This window comes from Fulvia fulva, chromosome 3 (genome assembly GCF_020509005.1).
Source record: "Fulvia fulva chromosome 3, complete sequence".
Lineage (NCBI taxonomy): Eukaryota > Fungi > Ascomycota > Dothideomycetes > Mycosphaerellales > Mycosphaerellaceae > Fulvia > Fulvia fulva.
Genome location: NC_063014.1, coordinates 248,914 through 265,913, shown reverse-complemented (window position 1 = coordinate 265,913; position 17,000 = coordinate 248,914). Strand labels below are relative to the sequence as shown.

Genomic DNA, 17,000 nt, shown 5'->3' with positions numbered 1-17,000 from the left:
CCATACAGGATAGGTATGTCTCCATCTGGTCGAGTCCTTGCAACAACTGCACAGTAAAGTTCGTTTGCAACGTAACCCAAGGTAGGTCTTGCAGTGTCTGTGTCTATATAATGACGAGGCTGTCGTCGACTACATCCGATTGTCGGTACCTAGATCTCAACATTTGATTGAACACACTCACTTCAACATGACTACTGACAAGCGAAGAATCCTCGTCAATGGTGGTGGCCCAGCAGGCTCGGTCACTGCCTTCTGGTTAGCAAAGGCCGGCTTCGATGTCTTGGTCACAGAACGTTCCACAACCAAGCCTTTAGGTCAAGGCGTCGATGTCACCAACATGGCAGTCGACATCATGAAGTACATGGGCATCTATCAGACGATCAAAGACAGTACCACAGGCGAGCAAGGCATCACACTTGTCGACGACGACGGCAAAAATGTAGCCCCAGCAGTTGGTACTGCTCCAGAGAAAGGTGGCACTCTCTCCGTCACCCAAGAGATCGAAATAATGCGCAGCGACCTCACCAGAGTCGTCGCGGACGCCGCAAAAGCACTGCCCAACGTCGAATACCGCTACGGCTGCACCATCGAAGCCATCAAGCAGGACGAAAAGGGCGCAACAGTAACCCTCTCCACCAGCTCCACCCCCGAACGCTTCCACGCCATAATCGGCGCCGACGGCACACGCTCTCGCGTCCGCAACCTCGCCTTCTCCAAACACGCCAACGACACCTGCACAGACCCCAAGAACACCTACGTCGGCTTCTTCTCCATGGCCGGCGATCCTTCCTACGACATTCCCTTCGCTAAACTCCAGCACGCCACGGGGGGCCGCACCGCGTTCATTCGACCAATTGATCGGGGAGGGAGGAGGTCTTCGGGTTATATTATGTGTACCAAGAAGGACGATGCCCTGGCCCGCGTGGCGGAATCTCGATCTATGGATGAACACAAAGATGCCCTGGCGACCCTCTTCAAAGATATGCGTGGTGTTGGACCGAGGATTTTGAAGGGGATGTATGATGCTGAGGATTTCTATTTTACGCGGATTGTGCAGATTAAGCTGGACTCCTGGCATAGTGGACGCTGCGCTCTGGTTGGAGATGCTGGGTATGCGCCCTCTCCTCTTACTGGTCAGGGCACGACGCTGGCGATTATTGGGGGGTATGTGTTGGCGGGTGAGATGGCCAGGAGTCCGGATGATTTGAAGGTGGCGTTTGGGAGGTATAGAGATGTTTTGAAGACGTTTGTGGAGGAGAGTCAGACGATTCCACTTGGGGGGAGGGCGCCGGAGTTGGTGAATCCGCAGAGTGAGTGGGGGATTTGGATTGTTAGGTTTGTTCTCTGGGAGAGGGGTTGTGCGGAGAGATGCTAATGTGATATAGGACGCTGTTCTGGTTTGTGAGTGTTACGGGGGTTTGGAGGTGGTTCAATTTTGGGAATGAGACGATTAAGGTCGAGATACCGGAGTATGAGTTCAAGATCAAGGAGTAGATCGCAAGGGAGTGGAAGGTCTTGGTTGCCTGGGCGACAATTAGAAACAGACTGTTGGTGTGTATGTGAGCTCACATGGAATGGGCGAGGTTGACAAATGCTGACAAAAGTGCCACCTCTGTACAAGGTGTACATCAATTGACTGCTGACAGTAGCTCGTGGCCAACATCCATACCCTGGTTGATCCAGGCGAAATACCGATCTCTCTAGGATCAACGGCGTACAACCAGCAAGTCGAGCGCTCATACCCAGGGTACAAGCACACATTCTCGAAGCCATGGATCACGAATACTCTCGGTGTATGCAACTTTGTCGCTTTGCTTGCGATACACCTCTGCAATGGCACGACCACGTGGCCGCCTTTCCAACGTGATGGTGTTTCTTGTCGCTTCCTCGACCAACGCTCAGCGAAGGTGGAGGGATGAGTATCGTGATTTGCTTTGCTGTGTACTAATCATAGCACCATCTCCTGATGCCAGCAGTTCCACGCTATCGATAGATCCACCTCAAGATCCTCCATCTGACCACACCCTCGGATCAATGGCCACGAGCTTGAATCATTATCTCTCGTGGGTGGAAGCACAAGCAGATTCAATAGATTTGTGCAACCACGGCACGTGTCTACATCAACACATTTCCGTTGCAGCAAGAACGGCGCTGACGAAGCGTGTGTAGCACCATTGTGCCGTTGCCGATTTATCTGCTGGTGGATGTTGACAAGAAGAAGCGCCACGAGTGAAGCAAGAAAGGATAGTGGGTCAAAATGCGGCTCAACTATCAAGGATAGTGCAGTGGCAAGGATGTGGCTAGAGCCAAGCATATCACAGATGGCTGTTCCTGAGGCGACGCCCAGCACCTGCATATCTCCCCGCCTCGCGATAGAGTATACCTCTTGACCGCCACGCCTCTTTTCCGTCGGACGAATGCGTTCACGACTCAGTCTAAGACACCTGAACGCCACCATATTCGACACATCCATCAAACATATCGATATTCACACCCGAAGCCTTACCGACCAAGCGCAACGGCCCGATGCCAGGCGGCTAAGAGATCTCTCCTTACTCCAAATGACCCCGGTCTCACGATGTGTGCTACTGCGCGTGCTCAGAAAGAGGAGGATGCAAGCGAAATTTCTGTCGCGGCAAGTTGCACTGCTGCTAATTCCAGCCATCGCTTCGTGGCACAAGAGCACTTTGCTCCACTCAATGGCGAAAGATCCGGTATCCGCACGCTTTTGGGCAGGACTGTATGCGATGCGACGCTCGAGGACGCCAGGCGTTCCTCAGGCAAACGAGCCCTGGATCCACCTTGCCACCCTCGTGGCAACGGGTTGATAGACCTGGCTTCGGCACCTTGGAAGTACTGTTTTGCTTGGAGTAGGTGTCTTTTCTGTGTTTTCTTCGGAGGAAAGAGACTACCCTTACGACTTTAATTCTTCTTTCGTTCATCCACTTGTTGTGCTTCCAGATATGCGAGTATCTTCAGTCTTTAACCTAATAGCCCTTGTGGCGCCAGCTGCGTTTGCAGCCACATTACCAAACGAGAGGTTACACCTGGAGGGACGGAAGCGAGCAACGCGATTCGAACCCTCGCGACCAATATCCTTCGACAACTCACGATCAGCCTCCGAGCTCAGAAGGCGGCAAAGTGGAACGGTCGACATAACTTTCGATGCGCTTGTCACCACAGCTTGGGGCGAGAGTGTATCAGTTGTTGGCTCGATCGATGCATTGGGTAGTTGGGACTCAGCAAACGCCATAGCGTTGTCGGCAGATCAATACACAGCAGATGATCCGCTATGGAGCGCGACAGTGAGCCTTGCATCAGGCACGAGCTTCTCATTCAAGTACATTCGCATTGGCGCAGATGGAGCCATAACATGGGAGGCAGATCCTGACCATTTCTACACTGTCGGTAACAACGCCGCAACAATATCAGACACATGGCAGCAAGCCTCATCCACGACGCCCACTACGACAGCAACATCTACTGCACCAACTCCAACATGCACCAACGGTCCAACATCTCGAGGCTGCTGGAGCAACGGTCTCAGCATCGAGACCGACTTCGACGAGAACTGGCCAACAACAGGACGAACCGTCTCCTACGACTTCACCATCACAAACACCACCCTCGCCCCCGACGGCTTCGAGCGTCAAGGCTTCGCGATCAACGGCCAATACCCCGGTCCCACAATCTACGCGAACTGGGGCGACATGATCTCCGTGACGGTCCACAACGAAATGCAAAACAACGGCACAAGCATCCACTGGCACGGTCTACGCCTCTACCATTCCAACGGCCAAGACGGAGTCCCCGGCGTGACAGAATGCCCCATCGCCCCAGGCCGCAGCAAGACGTACACCTTCCAAGCCACCCAATACGGCACCTCCTGGTACCACTCCCACTTCTCCTCCCAATACGGCGACGGCGTCCTCGGCCCTATCGTAATCTACGGCCCAGCAACAGCAGACTACGACGAAGACCTCGGTCCCTTACCCATCACAGACTGGTACTACCCAGGAATCTACGTCGTCTCCTCCCGCGCAATGCATCAAAACGCCCTCGCCCCCACCGCAGACAACGGCCTAATCAACGGCACAATGGTCTCGACCTCAGGCGGCGCGTACGCCCAGACGATCCTCAAAGCAGGCAAAAAGCACCGTCTCCGCCTCATCAACACGGCCGTCGACAACCACTTCCAATTCTCCCTCGACAGCCACAGCATGCTCGTCATCGCCGCCGACTTCGTGCCCGTCGTCCCCTACAACGCCTCTTGGGTCTTCATCGGCATCGGCCAGCGCTACGACGTAATCATAACCGCCGACCAGGAACCTGCATCCTACTGGTTCCGCGCCGAATCCCAGGATACCGCAGGTTGCGGGAGCAACTTCCAGAACGGTAACATTCTCTCCATCTTCTCTTACGAAGGATTCGAATCCTCTACGCCTGAATCTACGGCAACCGCGTATACGCAACGCTGCACAGACGAGACGGAAATCACATCCTACTGGAACTCCTACATCCCGCGCGGCGAAATCGTCTCCCCGAGTTCCTTTGCACAACTCGATACAGCAATAAACCAATCCACCCAATCCGACGACTCTATCAACCTGTTCTGGCAAGTCAACGGCTCCCCCCTCAAAGTCGACTGGTTGCAACCCACCCTCAAATCCCTCCGCGACGGCAACGACGCCGCCTGGCCGAGGTCCGCCAACATGATCGAACTACCTAGCGAGGGACAATGGACGTATTGGATTATCACCGAGGGCGTTGGGAGTCCTTTCACGGTGAATATTCCGCATCCCATACATTTGCACGGACACGATTTTTATGTTCTGGGTTGGGGCACGACGGGGTGGACCGACGACGACGCGGCGGGTTTAAACTACGACAGCCCTATCCGTCGCGATGTCGCCATGCTGCCGACCAACGGCTGGGTGGCCATTGCGTTTCAAACCAATAATCCCGGGGCGTGGATTATGCATTGTCACATCGTACGTATCATCCCTCTCCCTCTCCCTCCTCCCTCTCCCTCCCCCTTCCCATCACTCTCGCTAACCTTCCCCGTGATAATCCAGGCCTGGCACGCGGACGAAGGTTTCAGCGTGCAATTCCTCGAATCCAAGGATAGCATGCTCTCCATCGACCCTTTACCATCCGATTTCCAATCACAATGTGATGGGTGGGATGCGTACTACCCCACTAGCGCGGCGTATTTGCAGAGTGATGGTGGGATCTAGAAGAGAGAGAGAGAGAGAGAGAGAGAGAGAGAGAGAGAGAGAGAGAGAGAGAGAGAGAGAGAGAGAGAGAGAGAGAGAGAGAGAGAGAAAGGGGAAAAGATTGTGCGGTGGTAATGTTTAGATATGTAGATGATCTTCAAGTTGATGTAGCAAGGAAAGGAGGGAACGGGGCAGGATGGAACAGAATTGGTGATGATAGATACCCTTTCATGTTGATTGGTTGAGGGAGGGGATGTTTTGGCATTGGGTAATGGCAGTAATGACCAGGTCGCATGATGATAGAGACGGAATAGTATAGACAGTATAGAATGCATCCAGCCAACACTATGTGAAAGTCGAAAGTCGAAAGTCGAAGTGAAAAGGAGAACTTGGAGAATATGACAACCAATGTTCCTAGGCCGTATTCCCGCAGCCTCAAAACAACCAGAACTTCAAGTTCCATGTAGAATGCTATCTCAGGGGTGACACAGACACTGACACACACATCATCCTGCTCCATGGTATCACATCCTCCACTCCAAAACTCTACCGCCTCCACGCCATCCCCTCACACTCAAAAACTCGAAGCCCTGTCCTTGAGCGTCGGCCACCCATCCTGCCTGTCCCTATCCTGCCTGTCCTGCTTAAGGCACTGCTTTTGCAATTCCCGGCGCGCCCTGCGTTTGCCTTTACGTTTCTATCGCTGGTCAAAAGCATTGCCTGATACAATGGAGCCTCCCGCATCGCCGAGTCCTTCCACCGGTCGGTTGTAGGACCAGCCGGCGAATTGTTGTTGCATGGTTTGTGAGAGCATGGGTCCTTCGACATAGCTGTCTGTGGGTGCTTCTGATGTGAACTCCTTGTCGAAGTTGGCCGTGTCGAGTTCGTCGACGACGCTGGGCTTGAAGCTTGGTTCGTATTTTCGGTCGAGGAGCTTGCGCCAGTCGATGCTGTGGAAGAAGGGGTGTGCCTGAGGATATGTTAGTGTGATTGGATGACTTCGCGGGATATATTGCGGCTCACCTTGATCTCTGCAGCACCATTAGTGCCCAATCTCCTCGTAGCATCTCTGTCAAGAAGCTTGCTCAACAAGTCTCGTGCGGCCGGTGGTACTATCTCGGGTCCTGGGAAATGCAAAGGCTCTGACAGAATCTTGCGGTACATCTCGTTCGTGTTCTCGTCGTAGAATGGCGGTAAACCCGTCAACATCTCGTACAGCAGCACACCCAATGTCCACCAATCTACTGCCTTGGTGTATCCTTGTCCATGTAGAAGTTCGGGAGCCAGATACTCAGGAGTTCCACAGAAAGTGTTAGTCTTGTCTTCGTCCTTCATATCCAGCTTGCACAGTCCGAAATCGCAGAGCGCAATGTGTCCAACATAGTCGACTAGGATGTTCTCTGGTTTCAGATCACGGTAGATGACACCAAAGCCGTGTAGACATTCCAGCGCACACAAAAGTTCCGCAGCGTAGAATCTTGACCTGTTAATGTCGAATCTCTGCTCTTTCTGGAGGTGGTGGAACAGTTCTCCTCCATTCACGAAGGCCAATACGAAGTATAGCTTGTCCGGCGACTGGAAGGAGAACTTGAGGGGCACGATGAAGGGGTTGTTGATCTGTGCAAGAACGGATCGCTCGGCGAGTGTGTGGGCGACTTCGGATCGTGAGATGATGTGTTGTTTCCGGATCGTCTTGAGGGCGTAGATTCGGTTGGTGTCCTTCTTCCGTACCTGCATGACCTTGCCGAAACTGCCCTTACCAACCACCTTCAAGAGCTCAAAGTCCTCCACCTTGAGCGATCGTTGTCTGGTCTCCACAAACTTCAGCCCTATCCTGATTGATCCACTGCCATACTGTATCTCCTGCCACTGTACGCCCGCAATCTCACCGTTCCGCGATGATGGCGGTGGTGGCATGGGCTTGTCCTTCTTCGCACTCTTACCGTCTGAGCTCGAGGGCGGTTGTGTTGCGCCCGATTGTGCGTCCTCGGAGAAGGTCGGTGTTACGCGGCACGTGCCAATGAAAATGTCCTGTGTTCGTCCAGAGTTGGGCGGCGCGGTAGGATTGCGAATGTAGAGGGAGAGATTGAGCTCGGTCGATCTGCTGACATCGAACTTGTACTGTGTGCTCTCACCAGCCCAGACAGGGTTCTCAGGGGTGCCGGACACGGCATTGACGAAAACTTGCTGCTTGTCGAAGTCCACAAGGGCGTATGGGAGGTATCTGCTGCTATATCTGCCGTGGGTAGACGGCATGTTGTTGATGCCGCCTCCACTGGCAGACATTGGCCTGAAACTGCCCTGCGCCGCGCTTGAGCCAGGTCTCGCACTGTTTCCGCCCATGAAGCTGCTCGTGAAGGAGCCTGTGCTGACGCTGTTGCCATGTCCTGGTCCTCTGCCGAATACTTGATCTGCGCCTGGTGGGAGACTGAAGCCGCGGCCTTCGTGGAGGGTGAGGATGAGGATACCGGGCTTTGCGGGTGCGGCTGGCGGGTTGACCATGGACTCGGAGGCAGCGATGCCTTGCGGATCGTTGGAGCCATTGGTGGTGCTGGGTGTGGTGGAGGGCGTTGTCTGCGGTGTCTGGGCGCCGGGGGTTGCTGTCGCTGAGGGGGACTTCTGTGCGTCTGTGATGGTGGACTGCGAACTCGAGCGGGAGAATGTGCTGGAGAAGGGGGCGCCAAGGTGAGTCTCCTTGAGTTTCTTGGTAAGCTTCCACGACATGATGCTCTGGTGTGAATGTATGCGGGTGGTATCGCTGGTGGTGTGGTTGGAGAGGGAACCAGCCAAGTCTGAGAGGTATAGTACATGAGGAGGCGTGGAAGGCAAGCGCGACTGGGTCGACTTCCAAGGCCCAGGGTCTCGTCTGTCGCCGTCACTGCGCGGATCGGCGGGACGAGGAGCACAGCACAGCCACCCGACAAGAATCATACTACCATCTCTTTCACAAACACACAAACACACAATCACACAACCACGAAACACGAGTGTTGTCATCACGCTCACATGCAGCGGGATGCAACATGCCGAAGATAGTAGAACACTCACCACCCGTTGCGCCTCGGATCAACAGGCCTGTGTATCAACACGATAACGTGCTGCCGCCATGCTCATACCCAGCGCGATACTACCCTCGTTCCACGAAGACGCCCGCAGATCAGGTATTCTCTCTGGAACCCAGGCCGATGCCTCACGACTGCCAGCTGCGCGTTACCACTAGCTTCCATCAAGGCCGGAACAAAACATGACAGACCGGCACCTTACTACGCCATGCATACGGAAACCGCTTCTCATCGCACTCGGCTCGATCAGTACTACTCATCTTGAGCCAAGTGCCTTTGACAGCTTTATGCCAGATCTTGCCACCCTCCCACTAAGAATAGAAGTACCAGTCTCGATCTGCAAAGGTGATGGCGTCCACGTCGGTGCGCTTGCTTTCATCCTTCTACAGGATTCGTCATCAACGAGAGATCCTCCTGTATAGGAGCGCGGTGAACTGACATGACAGTTGTTTCCACCTCTGGACTTGCCAGCATTGACGTACTCCTGCTTCCATTTGCAGGGCTTCGAGTTTGGGCAACGAACACCGCGCTTTAGCTTGTCCCAGTTGAAGATGTCGCAGAGGTCTGGGTGAGCTTTGTCGATGCCGGCGCCGTAGGGAGCTGGATTCTGGGTACGAAGCTGCGATCAGCAAGTGCTTGGTCATGTTGTGTCGTAGTCAATACAACGAACCTGTGTCATGCGGAGCGTCCATGGTGTATTGTTGACCACTCGACCACAGCTAAAGCAGCCAGTCTTGGGGATTGCTGTACACTTTGCACCCGAAGCCGAGCACGCAAAGCTGAGAAGGCCAACTGTCACCTTATAGAAGAGCATCTTGGCAAACGAGCAGACGAGTCTGGCGTCAAGGAAGAAGGTTACTCGCGCCGGACGCGAAGGTTTCGTTCATGATTTTATGCGAAGCACTCCGGTCAGGCCACATTCAGCTGAAAGAGTCTTTCGCGCGCCACTGTTGCACGAAGGCGCTTTCTGTCTGGTCCATCACGTAGCATCACCCACGCGAGTGCGAACTGAAGGCAGCTACCATCGGCAGAGTCAATCCATTTACTGGTCCGTGGTGCTGGACGCAAGCGAAGCTGATGCGAGCATAACAGTGTCTGCATGTAGTCTATACGAACGCTGTGTTGCTGAATATGAACCAGGCAGGGGCTTTTGTCCACAGCTGCCTCAACAGGCGACGGTGATAAAAAGGTGTGAGGCTTTCATGGTGGTGAGTCTTCTGGAGGTCGAAGCCTTGTGTGCTTGGGAAGTCAGTCGAGTCGTTGAGCTAACTCGAGTATGCTGTTTATAGTTCAGACGGTACTGATCACGGTGCCAAGTCACGAGAATGTCGCATGTTGTCTCGCTGTTATTTTCAAGAAGCACAATGCCCAACTCCGGGCCTCGAACCACATTCGTGCCTCCAACCGTCGTCCCATCCTACTCTTCACAACACTTGTAATCGACTCACATCCTACCTTAGATTCGTACATGCACCTCCCTCCTGACCCTCTCGGTCTTCCTCACGACAGTCTGATTCCCAACAACACTTCCATTCCCAACCACAGTCCCATTCCCTATCCCAACCCCATTCCTCCCCTCAGCAGCAGCAGCAGCAACTGTAGCGAGGGCAGCAGCTTCAACAGCTTCAGCAGCTTCCCTCTCGGCCTTCGACGGCGGAGGTCTCCCACCCTCCCGCGCCCAATAAACTCTGAAACTCCCCACATTCGGATTTCCCCAACCCTCAAAGTAATCTTTAAAAGGATGCCAGTAAGCCCTGTCGAACGACCAGATCTCAGACGTACATTCCGAACTGCGATAGGTAGAAAACCACCCTGGCTTGGTGGCGTTGATGGTGTTGTCTTTGTATTCCCACCATTCGACGGCTTTGATGGGCATGGGTGTGGTCTGGGGGGGGGGAAGAAAGGGGGTCTTAGTGGCGGACATGTTTCAGGGCGAGAGGGGGCATGCAGTCGTTGGAGGGGGGGTATTGGGACTTACCCAGGGGACCGTCATGCAGTTTGTTGTGTCGTCGATGCTGCCGCTGTCGACAAAGGTGCCGGTCGACCAGAGACGGGTGCCGTCGAGGAGAGTCCATTCTACTCGCCAGGCGGCGCTCAGGGGCAGGAGGATGGGGATGAGAGTGGTGAGGAGGCGCATAGTGCTCAAAGCTGGAAGGGCGTGCAGGAATTCTGGCTCAGGAGGCCGACACGGAGGTCTCTGTCTGTGTTGTTCGATGAGTCGGGAAACGGGGCTGGGGGAGCTTCCGCGTGCAATCGCGTGTGCCTTTTATGCTTGAGCCCGAAGTCTGCTCAAACGAACCGCCGAAGAGACCCTGTTGTGTGTTGAAGCATTCCGATCGAAGTTGGAGTCTCATGCGCACCACTGGGTCGGGAAGGTCGTGCTGACCATGATAGCTGCGAGATAAGAGGCCCTGGTAGCCGCCATGATGATGTCTGCGACCCTCGACACCCATAGGAAGCAGAGAAAGCCGTGGTGACCGTGATAGTGTTCTGGGTAGAACGTGATGATTATTGATCCGGCTGTTGCTTGAGAGTCGTTGCGGGTGCCAGTGGCTGCTATCTCGAATCTCGTCGCAGTGGTGTCGTGTGTTCCAGCAGGCTGGAGCACGTGAGACTGTGACATCGCGTGGAATGTAGTATGCCGTAGGAATACTACCAGGCTCTCCCGACATGAACGGTAAGGTATAAGTGTGTTGTGCGCGGCATAGCTTACCATGCCAACACCTTAGCCTTTCCAATGCCGACTCATACGGCTCTGGTCAGGTCGTCAATGACTTCAGCATAAACGCGATTCTCGCGGACGCAGCAAATCGGATCGTGTACATATCACTGAGCACGGCTGAAGCATTTCGCCGTTCGTTGAGGTGTACGCCACCTTGTTGAGGAAGGCGCACCGGTAGTGATCATGTGAGAGTGTCGCTGAGTGTACTTCATGAGTCGGATGGTAGTCCTGGTTCTCGGCGTCAAGATTGGATGTATACAAGTAGCCTTGCGTAAATTCTGCCTTACCATCGAGCTTTCCCATCATCTAGACCTCTTGTGCGCTCGATGAGGTATGTACCTCCGTCTTGAGGGGTACGAAGGCGATGACGGCCGCGAAGGCCTTGGAGAGAAGATGCGACAAGGTGGAGGAAGTAGGTGAATCTGAAGATGTGACGATTTGTCAAGCGACTGACGTATCTCAACATCTTCCATGGTGTACTGTCTACTCATCTATCTCTCATCAGCTCAGTCACTCTCCAGGCCATCAAGACTGAAGAGCCTCAACCCACCTATCACCCACTCACCCACCCACCCACCCACCCACAACTCATCCCCACCACAACACCCCGCTCCACGCTCCCAATGACCCTCCGCCCCTCTCTACGAGTTAAGGTAGTTCCGAATCGCACCCTGCAACTTCCCAGCGCCTTCACCCAACATACTAGACAGATTCTCCAAATCATCACCAGCCGTAATTCCAAACTTCCTAACGAAATCCTTCGCAGCACTCTCCAGATCGCCGTAATCCTCTGATTGACCCTCGTCTTCAGGCCGACCAAAGTACGCGTTGCTAGAGATGGCACTCGCGCCCTCGAAGCCTTGGAGACGCGATTTCGCTTCGGTCTGGGCGTTGGAATCATGCATTCCGCGACCGAAGAATTCGTCGGAGGAGATTCCCTTTTGAGTGCCGAACTTCTCGCGCGCGTATTTCTCTGAGTCGTCTGGGAGGGCGTTAGTATGCATCGAAAGTGCTGTTCTCGTGGGGAGTGAGTGACATACCTTGAGCTGGAGCGGCTCGCCCAACAGATCCGAAGCCCATGGCTGCTTTTGGTGCCGCAGCTGGCTTTCCACCGCCAATTTGTCCGAAGCCTAGTCTTCGCACGCCCATGCCGAGACGCTCCATTTCACTGTCGCTTCGTTCTCTAGGCTTGCCAGCTGCGCCGAAGCCGCCTGCTGTGGGTGGACTGACGGGTGTAGGCTGATGTATTGTGGCTGTAGCACTAGCTGGCTGGGCAGCATTGATCGTTGCTTCTGCGGGTGTTTCCTCATCTGGATCGTATCCAAGTCGTGCCTTCCGCTCCTCCTCTTCCCGTGCCTTCTTCTCAGCCTCATCAAAGTCAAGCGCGCTGGCATCAATCTTTTTCGCTCCAAGCTTCGTCTTCTTTGCGCCCAGAATGTTGGCCTTGGGCTTGCTGGCTACCGCAGTCTTTCGCACGGCAGTGGACGATACTGATCGCGCGGCGGCAGGAGGCGCTGCTGTGCCATCTGTTGGGTTTAGAGGCGACTTCGGCCGAGCAGTGCCGTTGCCATTAGCATTCGCGGAGAGGAACGGTGAAGCGGTGCGACCGACTGTCGACGGCGTGCCGGTTCTTGAGGGTGGGTTGCTAGGCCTCTTGATAGCTGGCTTGTCCCACGACGAGAAGAAGTCATCAGCAGGCTCTCCAGCCGGTGTATTGGTGCCAGAGCCACCAGCCTCATCTGCCGCATCCTCGAGAACTACGATTTCCGGAGATCTGTCACTATATCAGCATGCATCTTTCACCATTCGTAACCACATCACTCACTTCTTCTGATCAATCTCCACCCTCCTCGCCAGCTCATCCTTATACTTATTCGCCGCATTGCTCGTATACTTCGTCTTCGGATCCTTACTCGCCAGCGCCGCGCTACCTCCATGGCTCTGAAAGTACTTCGTAGCCGACTCGTTTCCACCGACTTTCATGCGTCGTAGCTGGTCCCATTGCCATTGATCAAGGTTGGTGCTCCGCACGAAGCTGATGTGCACCCCCAGATTACGGTGATGGGCACTGCAGTCGAGACACAGGTAGATGCCAAAAGGTACAGACGACCATGTGGGATTCTTGCCGCCGCAGTCGAAACATATTTTGTTGGCCTCTTTCCGCTTCAGCTTCTCGAACAGCTTCTGCGACTCGGTCTTGGGTGCGAGCGCCATGGTCGTGGTGCTTTTGTGAGGGGTGTAGGCGATATGGTGCTATGGAACGTGGTGTTGTCTTCGTAGAGAGCCTCGGTGGAAATGTTGTGAGAGTTTAGGTGGGATGTGTCCCTGGAATGGGACACGAAAGCGAGATGTGGTGGCTGCACGTGATCGAGGAAACGCAGTATGAACAGCTTTCAATATTTTTATCGCGTCTCGACTCTGAAGACATCTGCTATGGACACGATCGCTTCACCCTACTATTTTACATAGAATGTCAATTCGAGACCCTCTCCGACGCCCATGTGCCGTCCTGTGATTCCGGCATGCAAGCGCCGTCCTGTCGTAACTCATCATTCATAACCATACCACCAGGCTCTCGAGCTCCATCTGCCTTTATAGGGCAAGATACTCGTGAGCCTCCGGTCTCTGCATCACCTCGATTGCTAGGCTCTCGCCGTCCTTCAGCGTTCTCGGTACCATCATCTTCATCATCGTCGTCAGAAACATAAGTCCTAACTCTCCTGACCCTCGGCGTCTCCGTCAAATTACTCGCATCGAGATCCAAATCCACGTCCAAATCCTGCTCCATAACCTCATCAAACCCAGAGTCAGTATGAATCAGTCCCGCGGCCACGACGCCTTGATCCTGGCCTTGCGAACAAACACTCGCAAGAAGCTTGTTGGTCGGTGGAGCATGTCTTCGCCCGCGTGGGGAGGTTGAGCAGCCTTCCCGCTCCTTGGACGTACCGCACGTGTCCCAAATTTCATCGTCAGGACGCCCCAGTGGCGACGCTTCGGACAAAGACGTTGCACTAGACGGCGTCCGACCATACGGCGAGCTGCGACGACGTCGACTCGATACTGGGGAGCGTCCGCGACGGCGTCCTATGACCCATGACCCAGAACTGTCGAAGCGGTACGTCGACGAAGCTGGATTTGAGTCGCCGGCGGAGTCGGGGTTGAGGTATGTCACTTGATCCGTGAAACGTGGTGAAGATCTTCGTTGAGGCTTGACTTCGTCGATGGTGACGGCGAGGTTGGGGTCGATGTATTCCTTTGCGGAACGATGAGACCTGGGTTCGCTATGATCTGAGGCGTGGAGGTCGCAGGGAAGATCTAGAGGCTCTCGTGGGTAGCCTGCATGTGGGCGCTGAGGGAAGTATCGCAGTAGGTCCTTCGCACATAGTCGACCCTGGGGGCGTTCGCCCAGGCATATCCTGATGATCTCTCGCAGGTAAAGAGGCGTGTCACTGGTGACATCTGGCAAAGGACGCTGGACCCTCTCCGGCTCATCAACTTGCTCTGCAAGAGCCCACAACACCATTCCAAGCTGGAATAGGTCTGTTTTGACCCCAATGCACATCCCAATCCGCTGACCGCTGTCAATCAGCCTGCCAAGTTCCGGCGATTCCCAACCGACAGGACAGCCTCTTCGATTAATGTCAATGATCTGCGCATCATCGTCCTCATCAATGACGATATTCGACAAGGTGAAGTCACCCTGCACGAAACCAGCTTCATGAATTTCAGCCAGGCCTGCCACAATTTGCTTCGCCCATCGTTCACGACGTGCCCAGCTCAGCTCCGGCCTGTCTCGGAAGTCATAGATTATGTCAACGAGGGCACCTTGCGAGGCGTAGGACAGAAGTAAGCCCTTGACAAGCTCTCCTCGATCGTCCGTGACGAGGCCTTCCAGCCGCACAACATTCTCAGACCCCAGCAATGAATCCAGTGCATTAACCTCGTACAAGAATTCATCCACAGTGTCCGGGCCAGGAATCTCCTTCTTAATCAGCGTGCGGTGATCCAGGTGGACTTTGTAGACAAAGCCAGAAAGGTGTGAATCGAACTGAAGCGAGCTCTCATGATATCGCGGACAGCGTATATGATCGAACAGCGAGATCGCTGGGAACTGCACAATCTCATTCGCATCTTCGCGCACGTGTACGTGCAGCTGACCGTCATCCCGTGTCGTCCCAAGTTTGAGGTTGGTTACGGTGTCATAGTACTGGATGTCAGGCAACGAGTCTCGGATCGCCTCGTAGATGCGGATGCTCTTGTCGCGTTGGTAGTGTAACGACGCCAGCTCTGCTTCTAAGGAGTCGGCGGGAGCATCTCGATAGTCCAACGAAATCGTTATGCGCCGCCACTGATTTGGCTTCTCTGCGTATGTGACGAAGAATTTCTCGCGGTTGGACTTATCTCGGAAGTGCATGCTCAAGTTCAGGATCCAATGCCGTTCGAAGTCTTCTTGTAAGGATGACTTTTCAATGTCATCTCGATCCTGGTCTGGTAAAGAATCTTCATTGGGTTCCGGTATTGTCAACGGCGGCAGATCCTTTGGCGATTGTTTCGGGGGTACATTGGAAGCTGGCACGCCACACTCCGAAGGGACAGTCTTGTCATCATCAGTATGTGTGGCGCTCGGAGCTGAAATAGAAGGTAAAAGCGCAGGCAGAGGAGACAATGGACGATGAGGACCACTGGCGCTGAGACCCCGACTTCTTCTCCGATCCGCACTGAGCGCCCTCCGCTCGTTGACCGTCGGCTCTACCTCCAACAGCCTCTCCCGTCGCTCAGACTCCTGCCTACGGAACGTCTGGGGTCGAGGCAGAGACGGTATAGCTCGCTTCGTCGACGCAACCTCCGGCAGACTCGGCCTCCTAGTGACGAAGTAGTCGGAAATGTTCGCAAGCTCGGTCGGTGCAGTCGCAGGTGGTGACAGCGGGCCATTGGACTGTCCACGATGCCTCCTCAGCCATTCTTTCGGCTTCCTCAGCAGGCTCGGTCGTCTCTTCGGAGGAACGTCCTCAGGTACCATCTCTTGCAGAGCAACATCCTCATTCGCATGACTGCCACTGCCGAATGTGGGGAGATGCGGCATGGTAGATCTGTCCTGTCCTGACCATTCACAGGCAACACAGTTGGGTCCTGAGTGGATGTGTGTGATTGTTGAGGTATCTTGTATCGCAGGCTTCGCTGTGCCTCCTGCAGTCCGCGGGACGGCACAAGGCTACTCTTGTGACACGACAACGCCTATTTCTGCTAACCACCACAGTTCCAATGGTCGAGTCCTGTGCCACGTCCTTTGCGCGGATCCATCGATGTCATGCGGGCAGGTCCGGTTGGAGGTTGTGATACCGCGTGGGATAGATTATCGTTCGCGTCTGCCCTCTTCTGCACTGCAGCTTCCCAATGCTTTGCGACCTGCAGGAAACGTGTGCAACAACACCACAAATCCTGGGCTTCACTGACACTGACTGTTGTTAGAGTGAGAAGGCCTCTCTGCGGCTCAGACACCAACAGCAAACAGGCAATATCAACAAAGCGCAATCACCTCGAGCGGTGAAGGATTGGCGCTGAGGATCGCGGCGCGTTGGACAGCCAAGCGAGCGAGCTGAGGCGCAGCGTTCGTCCTCCGTCGGGAACTCGCATCGACAGCCCAAAGTGTCGACTGCGTGCGATGGCCTGATGCGAACGGTGAAACACAAACAAAGAAAGCAGCAGAAGCAGGTGTCGTGTCGCAACCGCCGGGCAACGAGGTGAGGTGGAGTTGCAATCCGGGAGATGGTCGGGTGTATCACAGTTATGTTCAGCTAGAACTACAGTAGTGATAGATCACCGCCCTCTCAATGCCGTTGGCCAGCGAGCGCGGGATGCTCAAGACCAACCAGAGATCTACATTGATCTGTTTACCTCATTCACATGCTGCCCTGCACCGCTTGTACCAACATGACCGCTGCGAACGCCCAATGCGGTGAGGACCCGGACGCGAATTCGCTGAGCACAGCAGCTGCTCCT

The 17,000-nt window shown here is 54.5% G+C and overlaps 7 protein-coding genes across 7 annotated transcripts; 2 read left to right on the top strand and 5 right to left on the bottom strand.

Annotated features, from left to right (window-relative positions):
* Window positions 1-187: 187 nt before the first annotated feature.
* Window positions 188-1,494, top strand: CLAFUR5_07827 (Monooxygenase CTB7; the record flags this gene model as incomplete). Its single annotated transcript, XM_047906975.1, has 2 exons — window positions 188-1,335; window positions 1,386-1,494. The coding sequence occupies 2 exons, from the start codon at window positions 188-190 to the stop codon at window positions 1,492-1,494; spliced, it is 1,257 nt and encodes a 418-aa protein (XP_047759396.1).
* A 1,469-nt stretch (window positions 1,495-2,963) lies between these two features.
* Window positions 2,964-5,237, top strand: CLAFUR5_07826 (Laccase-3; the record flags this gene model as incomplete). The annotated part of the gene is made up of 2 exons (XM_047906974.1): window positions 2,964-4,991; window positions 5,076-5,237. The coding sequence occupies 2 exons, from the start codon at window positions 2,964-2,966 to the stop codon at window positions 5,235-5,237; spliced, it is 2,190 nt and encodes a 729-aa protein (XP_047759936.1).
* A 676-nt stretch (window positions 5,238-5,913) lies between these two features.
* On the bottom strand, window positions 5,914-7,940 carry CLAFUR5_07825 (Serine/threonine-protein kinase gad8; the record flags this gene model as incomplete). The annotated part of the gene is made up of 2 exons (XM_047906973.1): window positions 5,914-6,186; window positions 6,240-7,940. The coding sequence occupies 2 exons, from the start codon at window positions 7,938-7,940 to the stop codon at window positions 5,914-5,916; spliced, it is 1,974 nt and encodes a 657-aa protein (XP_047759394.1).
* Window positions 7,941-8,589: 649 nt separating this feature from the next.
* On the bottom strand, window positions 8,590-8,957 carry CLAFUR5_07824 (uncharacterized protein; the record flags this gene model as incomplete). Its single annotated transcript, XM_047906972.1, has 3 exons — window positions 8,590-8,661; window positions 8,718-8,897; window positions 8,949-8,957. 3 exons carry the CDS (start codon window positions 8,955-8,957, stop codon window positions 8,590-8,592), a joined length of 261 nt encoding a protein of 86 aa, XP_047759395.1.
* A 777-nt stretch (window positions 8,958-9,734) lies between these two features.
* On the bottom strand, window positions 9,735-10,415 carry CLAFUR5_07823 (uncharacterized protein; the record flags this gene model as incomplete). Its single annotated transcript, XM_047906971.1, has 3 exons — window positions 9,735-10,032; window positions 10,087-10,163; window positions 10,257-10,415. The coding sequence occupies 3 exons, from the start codon at window positions 10,413-10,415 to the stop codon at window positions 9,735-9,737; spliced, it is 534 nt and encodes a 177-aa protein (XP_047759399.1).
* Window positions 10,416-11,641: 1,226 nt separating this feature from the next.
* Window positions 11,642-13,214, bottom strand: CLAFUR5_07822 (ADP-ribosylation factor GTPase-activating protein glo3; the record flags this gene model as incomplete). Its single annotated transcript, XM_047906970.1, has 3 exons — window positions 11,642-11,982; window positions 12,041-12,774; window positions 12,826-13,214. The coding sequence occupies 3 exons, from the start codon at window positions 13,212-13,214 to the stop codon at window positions 11,642-11,644; spliced, it is 1,464 nt and encodes a 487-aa protein (XP_047759400.1).
* Window positions 13,215-13,473: 259 nt separating this feature from the next.
* On the bottom strand, window positions 13,474-16,083 carry CLAFUR5_07821 (uncharacterized protein; the record flags this gene model as incomplete). The annotated part of the gene is made up of 1 exon (XM_047906969.1): window positions 13,474-16,083. The coding sequence occupies one exon, from the start codon at window positions 16,081-16,083 to the stop codon at window positions 13,474-13,476; it is 2,610 nt and encodes an 869-aa protein (XP_047759397.1).
* Window positions 16,084-17,000: the final 917 nt, after the last annotated feature.